Here is a 12,171-nt window from a genome sequence, read left to right on the forward strand (position 1 = left end):
GTTTTCTTGAAAGGAAAGTGAACATAACTCTGTGCCACATAGCCAAACAGCTGTTTTTTTTGTTTGTTTGTTTGTTTGTTTTGTTTTGTTTTGTTTTTTTATATCCTACAAACAGCTTGAGATTGACTGCATTCGAATTGCTTGGCAAAATAACCAACTTCAAATACCAAAGTTCTAAGTGAAAAAATATATCACTTGGATTTGAGCGTGTATATTTTAAATATGAATGAGAATATTGTGCTTACTTAAAATTCTTAAAAACTTCATTTGTTGAAGTGTGTTAATCTTAAGTAATTTAGTTGATTATAAATTTTCATGCAAAGCAACAGCATTTTTACTGTTCCATTAAATAAAACAACAGAGGCAACTAACATGATTCCCATGTTTGCACATCAGTTAATGCAGAAAGGTGTATAGATAGATGGCAGTGCAGAAACAGTGTGTGTGTGCTCAGCTATGTTAGTAATACACTACTGGGCACAATACCTAGCACTGACTGGAGCATCTACCCCAGTACATCAGAGGCCTTGACTCAGACTGAGTTCCAGGGGGAGGATACAGCTCTTCACCTCTGGGTCTGCAAAAAGTGTCTGGGGCCTCTTGCTGATGTTTGGACAGAAAGAGATTGTGTCCTTGTCTGCAGAAAGTTTGCTCTGGTTAGGGATTTGTGTCACCAAGCAAAAGAACTGCAGGAGGATGTCAGCAGACTGCACAATATCAGTAGTGACTGGAAAGATATTAACTGATTTTTCTCTGGGACTCTGCAGCCTGAACTCACAACTGTAGCAGAAGAGGAGCAGGTGGAATCTTTTTGCTTGTTGGTTCAGAAATGGAGACTCCCATGGTGGCGAAGACTGGAAATTAGTGACTTCTTGTCACTAATTGACAAGCTTGTCTGTGGGGAGCTTCAAACCTACAAGCTTACCAGAGAGACGGGGTGGCATAGTTCACTGAAGTATTGCAGTGGAGCTTTTCCAGGCCTCAGAATATTACCCCATTGTTTTTCTATGTGGGCACAAATGATATTGCCAGGGGAAACCGTGTGACTCTGGAAGAAAGAGTCAGGAGCTTGAGGGGCCAGGTGGTTTTCTCCTTATGCCTGCCATTGAGAGAGAAGAGCATGAGGAGGACCCACAAATCCTGTGGGTCAACAACTGACTGTACCACTGTCATCAACAATATTGATAGCCAGGCGGGGGGTGGGGGGGGGAAGCTTTAAACTAGGAACAGCAAAGGAAGTAGATGACGTGGATTTGTCAATGACACAGACAGTGAGGTTGAAGGCACCCTCAACAAGTCTGCTGACACCAAGCTGAATGATGTGGTTGACATACTGAAGGGAAGGGATGCCATCCAAAGGGGCCTGGACAAAGTTGAGAAGTGGGCCTGTGTGAACCTCATGACGTTCAACAAGGCTAAGTGCAAGGTTCTGCACTTTAGGCTGGGGCAATCCCAAGCACAAATACAGGCTGGGTAATGTGGAGAAGGACGTGGGGGTACTGGTGGATGAAAAGCACTTAGAGCCCAGAAAGCCTACCATATCCTGTGCTGCGTGACCAAAAAAAAAAAAAAAAAAAAAAAAAAAAAAAAAGTATAGCTACTAGGTCAAGGGAAATGATTCTCTGCCTCTACTCCACTCTCATGAGACCTCACCAGGAGTACTGTGTTAAGCTGAGGGGCCTGCAGCGTTAAAAAGATACAGTCCTTTTAGAGCAGGTCCAGAGGAGAGCCATGAACATGATCAGAGGGCTGGAAGACTTCTCCTTATCAGCCTAGAGCAGATAAGGCTCTGGGAAGACCTTACAGAGAACTTCCAGCACCTAAAGGGGGCCTACAGGAAAGCTGGGGAGGGACTCTTTGTCAAGGAGTGTGGTAGCAGGACAAGGAGTAATGGCTATAAGCAAAAAGAGATTTAGATGAGGTATAAGGAAGAAATTCTTCACTATGAAAGTGGCAAGGTACTGGAACAGGCTGCCTAGAGAAGCTGTGGATGCCCCATCCCTGTAAGTGTTCAAGGCCAGGCTGGATGGGGCTTTGAGCAACTTGGTCTGGTGGGAAGTGTCCCTGCCCATGGCAGGGGGGTTGGAACTGAGTAGTCTTTAAGGTTCTTTTCCACCCAAACCATTCTGTGATTGTACAACAGAGTAGAATGCCCCCTCCCCCTCAGTGTAGAACACGCACACATGCGTGGGCTGGTAGGCAAAGGGTGCTGGTTGATACAGACAACAGAGACTTTGAACACAACAAAACCTAGCTGAAAGGGGTCCAACTCATGTATGCATGTATACAAATGTACACAAATAAGGAACTGCTGAAAGAAAAAGAAAAAAACATGCATCATGAAGCTATTGTGCCCTTTCTGGGCAATCAGTGTGACAGGGGCCTAATAAAAGTGCCTGTTCACTAGCATGCAGCATGGGGAGCAGACATGAAGAATTAGTGGTCTGTGGGGAGCTGCAAACCTACAAGCTTACCAGAGAGATGGGGTTGCATAGTTCGCTGAAGTGCTGCAGTGGAGGAGTATAGACTTCAGGAAGGGCAGAAAGGAAAAGTGAGAGGTTTCTCTCTATGTTAGAGAGCAGCTGGAGTGCATGGAGTTCTGATTAGGGACAGGTAATGAGCCAGTTGAGTACTTTTGTGTTAGGATTAGAAGACAGATCAATGCAGGTGATGTTTTCAGTGTAGGTACCATAGGTACTGAGTACATATTCAGTGAGAAATCTGTGAGGCCTTCTTCAGATAAGTGGAAGGAGGCTCGCATTCACAGGCCCAGGTCCTCACTGGGGAATTGAACCACACTTAAAACTGCTAGAGGGAGACAGCACAAACCATCCAGGAGTTTTCCAAAATGTATTGATGACAACTGTTAACAGAAGTGGTTGAAGAGCTAACTAAGAGATATACTCTGTCTATACCTCTTGCTTTCAGAAAAGTAAGAACTGGTTGAGAATGTGAAAGCAAGGGGCAGCATTGGCTGCATTGATCACAAGCTGGTCAAATTCAGGATACAGAGAGGAGTGAACAAAGCCAAAACAGGTTCATACTCAACTCTAGGAGAGTGGCCTTTGGTCTTTTCAGGCAGCTGCTTTCAATAATACCATGGAATGAGTCATTCCCCACTGGACCTATAACTGTTTAATCTCTTTGTTAATGATCTGGATGATAGGTCAGAGTGCACTCTCAGGAAGTTTGCAAGCAATAGAAAGTTGAACATAGTGGCTGTTGCACCAGATGGTTTTGCTGCCATTCTGAGCTGCCTGGACAGGCTGGAGGAATGGGCTAACAAGAACCTCATGAAGGTCAACAAAGGGAATTGCAAAGTCCTGTGCTTGGCGAGGAACAGTCCCATGCACCAGTAGAGGCTGGGGCCGAATGGCTGCAAAGCAGCTTTGCAAAGAAGGACCTGGGGGTCCTGGTGGACAACAAGTTGACCATGAGCCAACGATGTGCTCTGTTGGCAAAGAAACTGATGGTGTTCTGGGTTGTGTTAGTTGGAGCATCACCAGCAGGTTGAAGGATGATCCTTCCCCATCTGCTCATCAGTGGTGACAGCGCACCTGTTCCGTTTGGGGCTCCCATATACAAGAGAGATATGGACATTTTGGAGCAAGTTCAGCATATAGCTGGGAAGAAGATTAAGAGTTTGGAGCATTTGTCCTACAAATAGAGACTGAGAGGACTGTGATTATTTTACTTTGAGATAAGAATTCTAGTCACATGGTTAAATGGTCCAACAGTCATCTGTTTGGAACATACTTCAATTTCTCTCATACATCTTTGTTACAGAAGCTAGGACTAGATGCATAAGTGTAGCACCATGATCTACAAAAGTGTCCATGCCCAGCAGCTGAGAACTGTTGGCTGTGCTAATTAATACCACTTCGAAGGGTGTTAGAAAGAGGCATTGCTGCTAGTGCTGAGAAGGAAAGAGTAAGTCAGAGATTGTAAAAATGAGATTCTCTGAAGTATTCTCAGCATCATGTTAAAGGCTAAGTAGGCAGATAATTTGGGAGCATAGTTAAGTATAGACTAGTGTATCACAATATCTGCTTTTAATTGAAGATACCAACACAACGGGCATGCCAGAAACAAGTTGCTCATAAATGACCAATTGGCTTGTAGAAGATGGGCTCTATGGATTAAAGAATAATATAGAATAAAATTAGAAAGTCAGCAGAAATAAAATAGTATATGAGATCTCTTTTAAATAAAATTCAGTACCTAAATTGGGACACCATATCAGCAACTTCCAAAACTGAAGTGTGGAATTGAGTGGGTCTTACCAAAGGAAGGCTGAAGTTGTAATACAAGTCTTCTGAAACCTTTTGGCAGACTGTGTAGTTGTCAGGATCAAAAGTGAAAGAGTGATTCTTAAACACCTGACCTCTCCTGGTGTGGATAGTAAAGGAATCTATGATTTACTGCACAACAATGCGCAGACCCCAGTTACAAGGATAACTGCTGTACAATTATTATGTAAAAATAATCAGAAAATTCTTAAAATGTCACGTTTCATGGGAAGAAAATCTGCAAAAGTACAATTTAAAAATAGAAAAGATGGTCAAACAGCTAAAAAAATTTCCAGGCAGCCTAGTTTGCTTGATGCACACTCAGAACATATACATGCTACATTTCAGAATGGTTCAAAAAATCCTACAGTATGTTTAAACCATAAACTATGGAAAGATAAAAGGTATTAAAAGTAAACTAGCATCATCTCTGAATGAAAGTTATGTATTTTCTTCCAATCAAGGATAATACATAGGAAAATAAGCTCCAGCAAATGAAATGTTAAACTACAGTAAAGATGGAAAAAAAAATGTTTTGAATGACTGAATATGAAGTTGAAATAAACCTTTTTTCAAAGACATCAGATTCAAGAAGTCTGTCACAGAACTTGTGAGCTGAAAGATGATCAAAGAGCATTCAAGGAAGATAAGGTCATTGCAGAAACGCTAAATTAATTATTTGAATCAGTTTTTGCTACAGAAACTGTCAGGAGAGTTTCAGTATTGGAAACATTATTTACAGGAGAGGAATTGTAGAACTCGCAAACTAAATTGTAAACTGAGGAAGTACAGAAATATTTGATAAATTGGATAGTGAAAGAAACACAGGGCTAAAATAAGTGAATTACAACAGTAACTGTTTAATTTATCAATTATAATCATGCTCAATAGCTGAAGAGCTCGTGGTGTCATATTAAACAGGATTTATTTTTTTTTAGTAACCTTGCTTAGGAATCCAAGGAAACTACAGATCTGGAAGCTTGATGCTAGTGCCAAGCTAATTACTAATAAACAAATCTGATAAAGAATAGAGCTCGTAGAAAGATATACTTGTTTGTTACAACTGAAGAACTAGGAATTAAGTGAAGTCAGTAGGAGACAGGTTTAAAACAAGCAAAAGGTGTTGTTTTTTTCCCCCTACAACAAGTAAATTAGAGAAAATCCTTATTATACAATGGACATAGCTTCTGAAAAATGAACTGAATTTAAGTTGAGACTGAGTTCATGGAAATTTCTTGAGGCTTACCAAATGTGTGGAAATTATATATGGCTCAGGCAGTCCATGGGAAAGTGTTAGGTATGTTTGCCTTTGTTCTATCCTTAATACGGTCCAGTAGTTTTGGCTATTGTATGACACAGGCTACTGTGCTAGATAGGCCTTTTGGTTCTGACACAGTACATAGATTTTAATTCACTGAAGTATTTTGAATATCTATAGCAGTGCCTGTGCTGTTCAACATACTCATGGGCAATTTGGAAAATCAGAAAACTATAATAGCAGTATTTGCTGTTAATGCAAAATTTAAGATAATTTGTTGTATGATACTAAAAGAAAAATATGAAATGTAGTGTTGATAAAATAAAGGTAGTGTAAGAAAAAAAATAATTGTACATGAATGCTGATGGGTTAATGTTGGACTAAATTCTCCTCAGAGTAGAGAACTTATAGTCATTCTCAACAGTTCTCTGAAAAACTTATCATACTGAAGCTTAAAAATGAAAATAAATTAACTATTCACGATTTCATCAAATATAAAAGTAGAACACTCTCACAGAAATGACTCATGATCTGTGTTCCAGGTTTAAAAGGGAGGTTCTTCTGTTTATAAAGAAATAAATTTCCTCCTATAGTGACAAGTGTCTGTAGTGGTGAAAAATATAATGGTGGAAAAAGGGAGTAGACTAATACCAGAGAAAAATACAATCGGTTGAGATTAAATTCTATGACTCAGATTTGGTGTGTAATATAAGAAGCATTTAGACAGTTCAGTCAAAGGAAGTGAAGATGGTGTAGCAGAAAAATCACTCTTTAAATGTCTTCTTTCTTATATTGCTTCCTAACAGGTTTCTACTAGCATTGTTTGGAGACAGGAAATTGAATTAGGTAACCTTTGGTGTTATAAAATGGCTTTTCTGGTTTTCCATTTAACTGGGGTATACATTTTCTTCAATAACTGTTAGAAAAATTAGTTCCAAACCAAATCCAGAAGATAGATAACTTGGTAACTAAAATAACTTTGACATGTTTTTATATATTAAAATGATATCATTTTGAGTCTGATCCTGTTTAACATTTTCATTAATGATTTGGGTGATATGACAGAGTGTACTCTCAGCAAGGTTGCAAATGACGTAAAACTGGGGGGGAGTGGCTGATATGTCAGTATTGTGCTGGCATGTGGGGACAACCTCATCAAGCTGGATAAGTGGGTTCATAGGAATTTCATGAATTTCAACAAGGTCCTGCATCTCAGGAGGAACCCCAGCTGTTTTCCATACTGGAAAGGGATCTGGGAGTCCTGGTGGACACCAAGTTGAGCATGAGCCAGCAACATGTCCTAGGCTGCATTAGGCAAAGTGTTACCAGCAGGTCAAGGGGGGTGGCCCTCCCCCTCTACTCAGCCCTGGTAAGTCCACACCTGAATCACTGGCTCTGGTTCTGGGCTCCCATTTGCAAGAGAGATATGGACATCCTAGAGAGAATGAAGGGTTATAAAGATGATGAAGGTTCTGGAGCACCTATGTATAAAGGCTGAGAGAGCTGGGGCACTTCAGCTTAGAGAAGAGAAAGTTCAGGGGCTATCTTATCAGTGTGTATAAATACCTGAAGGGAGGGTGCAAAGAGGATGACGCCACGCTCCTTTCAGTGGTGTCCAGCGAGAATGGACACAATCTAAAACACAGGAGATCCCATCTGAATATCGGGAAACACTTCTTTACTGTGAGGGTGACTAAGCACTGGTACAAGTTGCCCAGAGAGACTTGTGGAGACCTGGTCCTGGACAACATGCTTTAGTTCTGTCTGTTGACTAGTTGATAAATCAGGTGCTGTTCAAAATGATTTTACAAAATGAGAGTATGGCTTTTGTTATGGTAACTTTTAGATGTTTTGGAAGGGAATGTGCAATTTTCCCAAAGATCCAATTTGTTGGAATTTAATCTTGGAAGATTTCCTGGTTGGGGAAGAAATTTCTTGGGTTTAAATCTATGTTGCTTTTATTTAGAATTCAAAGCAGTTATTACCTCGATGTTGGAATTAGTAAATAAAAGCTGTTCATAAAATCTGAGCAAAATTTGAGATTGTTCCTCCATGGGGACTTGGATTAGCCAAATTAGCAGCCCAGTGGGTAGATTAAAGTATTAATACTTTCCTGGTATACTCTGGCTGTAGAATTCCTGTGTGCAGTACATGTACATTTAGGGCAGGACATCTCTGCCGTAGTTGCCTGTATGAAAATGAGACTAGTCTCTTCAGGACTCAGAGCTATATTATGATGAGCCTGAATGACATAACAATAGACAGTTATCGAGGACTTTGTTCACTGGAATATTTTTCAGATCTAATTCAAAAACATTTTGAGAATAAGGGACATGTCATTTTCTTGACTGCAAACTTGCTATTGTGCAAACAGCATCTTACAAATAGGTGCAGGATTGTTCTGGGAGGTAAGGAGAGAAAGTAAGCTCTTGAAAATCTAAGTGATGTCTCATGGTGAAACAGTCATACCCTTAAAAAAATAAAAAAGTTATTTAAAATTTAGACCGTTTCTGATTAATGACAGATGTTTCCAAAATACTCTTGGTTTCTTCCTGCCTCTCTTTTCAGGGAGTAGGAACAACTTAGCTGGACACTCTTAGTTGATTCTAAGTGTTTCTAGGGAGAAATTAGTGATTTCATCACAGATGTTGAGAGTAGGAGAGACAGTAATTAATTTTGCCTGTGTAAACATTTCCCTTTGGATTAATTTTGGTAAAACTATCCAGTTTTAATTTCCTAATCTCAGTGTTATTTTGGTGTATACTTTTGAACATGTGCCACATTTCATGCAGGACATAGCTGCGTTTCAGAAATTATGACAAATTATTTGTTGTTTTAAGATGAAATTGTGAAACATTTAAGCACAAGCTTGAAAGACAATATAAATGAAAGGTTTTTTTCTTTGTTAGTTTCACCATGCCGAATAGATTGATCCATGGCACCTTGTAAAAAGGGGGTGTCTGTTTCTTGTCCAGGTACAAGAAAGACAGGGATCTCCTGGAAAGAGTCCAGCGGAGGGCCACAAAGATGATACGGGGCCTGGAGCATCTTCCCTATGAAGAAAGGCTGAGAGACCTGGGTCTGTTCAGCCTGGAGAAGAGAAGACTGAGAGGGGATCTCTTCAATGTATATAAATATCTGAGGTGTGGGGGACAGAAGGATGTAGCCAACCCCTTCTCAGAGGTTTGTGGGGATAGGACAAGGGGCAATGGCTGCAAGTTAGAGCACAGGAAGTTCCACACTGACATACGAAAGAACTTCTTCACGGTGAGGGTGACGGAGCATTGGAACAGGCTGCCTAGGGAGGTTGTGGAGTCTCCTTCTCTGGAGTTATTCAAGGCCTGTCTGGACACCTACCTGGGCAGCCTGCTTTGAGGAACCTGCTTTGGCAGAGGGGTTGGACCCAATGATCTTTCGAGGTCCCTTCCAACCCCTACAGTTCTGTGATTCTATTTTGAAAAATAAGCTTCTTTTTTTTTTTTTCTTTTTTTTTTTTTTTCCCAATAAGTAAATATTTTAATTCTGTAAAACTATTACTCCAAGATTTTTTCCCCAACAGTGCCTTAAGACTAAATTAGTTCTCTCTCTCTCTCTCTTTTAAAAATATAAATCAAAATATGTGACTGCTGTTTGTCAACTGTGTCATTTGGGGTCAAGCTGTGTCTGTGATTCATATTCTTAATTCTCTCTTGGTACTTAGAACATTACATGGGTTTTTACTTGCATATTTCTCCCTCACCCCAACACAAATTTTCTCTCTATTTTGACAAGATAGGCAGACTGCCATGCTGCTTAAAGCCATGATGCTGTTGCCATTACAGGGTGAGAAACGGAATATTTTCAGCACTACTTTGGGTATACCTCTTCTTTCTCTTAGAAGATATATAATAGAAGATATTTCTAGATATTTCTAGGCTAGAAATATCAAAGTCCAGTCTTTAGTATTCTACTGTTTTACACCATAGCCCAGATTTGTATCAAACAAACCGTAAGAAAGAAATTTGTTGGATCCTGTTTAAGGAAGGGAGTGATGATATAGAAAAAAAAAATGGGAGAGAGGGGAAGATTTCCCTGCCCACAGATTAATGTTATGCAGAGAAGTTTTAGGCATCTGTTCATACTAAATTCTGGTTCTTTAGGAAAGATCTAATAATTTCCACTGGCCCTCTTGCCACAATCTCCATGCTTCTTTTGAAGTTTACTTTCCACACGTTTACCTCTCTCTCTTCACTGGTGACCTGAGCAGTTGGCTGTCTTGCTCACCATGTGCTTTTGTCCAACTTGTAGCCAGACGTTTCTCATTCAGGAGCTCCTCCTTAATTCATGTTAGGGTTTTAGTATAATATTTGTTTGTACCCTGTCTTTTTGATAGTGTTTTATTCTGTTTGTCTCCTTTAATTTAATTACTTGTAGTCAGGAGCGAAATCGAGTCAGAGCTTGAAGTGAGAGTGCTGTTAGGATCTCAGGAGGAGGCAGCAATATCACTTCTTCCTGGAGATAATCTGGCAGAAGCCTAGAGGTGCTGATTCATATTCAGGCAGGATGTGACTGATAGTCGCTCCTGGCAACGTGGCTCAGAATGATTTTGTGTACCTGTGGATACAATGGAACAGGATGCTGAAAGTGATGAGGTTTAGTGTTACCCTGTTGGTAGTGAAAATAAGTGAGTTAATAGTATCACATAGCCAGTGCAAGACCACAGCTGTTCAATAAGCCTTCTATCCAGTCCTGCAAAAAAAAAATACAGGAAAGGAAGAGCTACTGCTTTGCAGTGAGCAGTAGATTTGCTGTTTCTCTCCTCAGTGTGAGGTAGCCACTGCTGAGTGAGTGCCAGCTGGCATTCTGAATGCAGCTGTTTGCTTAAAACAGTGGCAATGTGATCATGTTCAATGATAGAAAATGGCTGGGTAGCCTGACCTTTCACTTGGAGCACTGAGGTGAGGTGCACAACATATCCATCACAAATAATAAAAAATTCTCTTATTCATTCTAATGTTCTGCATATTTGGCTCAATATCAGAACATCTTTCAGTGTGCTGGCCTATAATAAAAATGCCCCAATTAAAATTTAACACTTCAAAATACAGGAAAATTAAAGGTTTCTTTCTTCCCTCCCCCTAGGTGCTCATTAACAATATTTGCTATACCTGACATTTTTCTTCTCATAGGCCTTTTCCAAGAATGTTTCTGTAGCAGCCCATCTGTTTTATTTTGTTGATTAACAGGTAGTGTGTGTTATTCCATGGTCAGTTAGAAAGGGTTCATCTTGGCTGGAGGGGAAGAAGATTGCCTGATTTTGTTGCCTTGCCCTGGGTGCTGTGACCAGAGTCACAGGGCACACTTATCCAAATTTCTAATGTTTACAACAGGACAGGCAAAGAAAGGGGGGACAATCTTTACTGAAACCATGGTGTAAGCAGAGATTGGTAGGATCTTTGGAAAAACAAATATTGAACAGAATTTTCAGAGATGATAAAGGCTTTTCTTAGGGACTAGGTGACAACTGTTGCAACCCAGAAAATTACTTCAATTTCCTGAGAACAAGATTCAAAGGAAATGATAAACTGTAAATGGGAAAGGGGAGATGCTAATAAATGATTATTTTATCTCATACAGCTGTTGTTGTTTTCAATATTTCAAAAGTTACCCTGTCTTTAGAAAACACCTAGTTCTAGTCTTTTGATAACAACTTCTCTAAGATGTGCAAACTGATCCCTGTTGAATTCTGAGTCCCATTCCAAATATCCATTCCTTTAACTCCAAATGTTTGAGCCCTTCAGTTGCTCAATACCTGAAAATATTTATTTCAGGCTAGAAGAGGAGGAATGATTTGCCAGCAGCATGGACACTATAGTAGGGCTTTGTTGTTTTGTGCGTTTTTTTTTTGTTTTTTTTTTTTTTTTTTTTTTTAACTTTCTTTTGTGTAGTTGATGACTTTCCTTTGCTCAAAAGGGATCAGTGGGTAGTTGGAAAACTTTTTGTAGGGAGATCTGCATTATAAAGGATGAAGGTATTTTACATTTTCAAATGTATTCACACAGTGGCTTTATTGATATCTGTTGACATAATCATGTCAGCATCACTGTAATCTAATTCCATATTGCTTTAATAATTCTGTCTTCAGATTCATACTTCTCTAATCAATGGACGGCCTAGTGCTGATGATCCTTCACGTGCTTTGCTGGAGTTCACTTCTGCTCGTTTTATTCGCCTGAGATTTCAGAGGATACGGACACTAAATGCTGATTTAATGATGTTTGCACACAAAGATCCCAATGAAATTGATCCCATTGTTACAAGGAGGGTAAGTTCTGGCAAGACAGTAGAAATGTATGTGTAGAAATGCGTGTGTAGTTCACTTAGAAATGCTGTACTTAACTATGCTTGGCATAGGAAATCTTGGAAGATGATGAGTAGCTGTTTGTCATCTGTCAAAGTTGTGGTCATAAGTAGCGGATTCACTTCTCTTCACAACATTTTGTTATCTTCTCTATAGCAGAAGTCACAGTTTTACATTTTCTACTTAATGGTGTTATTAACATAAAGAACATGTTTATTAACATAAGCTCCTTTTAGTATAACTATTCTGATATGGGTAATTGGCAAATGACTTCTCTTAGATAA

The 12,171-nt window shown here is 39.7% G+C and overlaps 1 protein-coding gene across 1 annotated transcript in view; it reads left to right on the forward strand.

The window, feature by feature from the left end:
• The window catches only part of LAMA2 (laminin subunit alpha 2), a 356,269-nt gene that overhangs the window by 109,264 nt on the left and 234,834 nt on the right, over window positions 1–12,171 (forward strand). The window contains 1 exon segment of the mRNA XM_032185008.1: window positions 11,672–11,851. Coding sequence (XP_032040899.1) covers window positions 11,672–11,851 — 180 coding nt within the window.

Source organism: Aythya fuligula, chromosome 3 (assembly GCF_009819795.1).
Source record: "Aythya fuligula isolate bAytFul2 chromosome 3, bAytFul2.pri, whole genome shotgun sequence".
Taxonomy (NCBI): Eukaryota; Metazoa; Chordata; class Aves; order Anseriformes; family Anatidae; genus Aythya; species Aythya fuligula.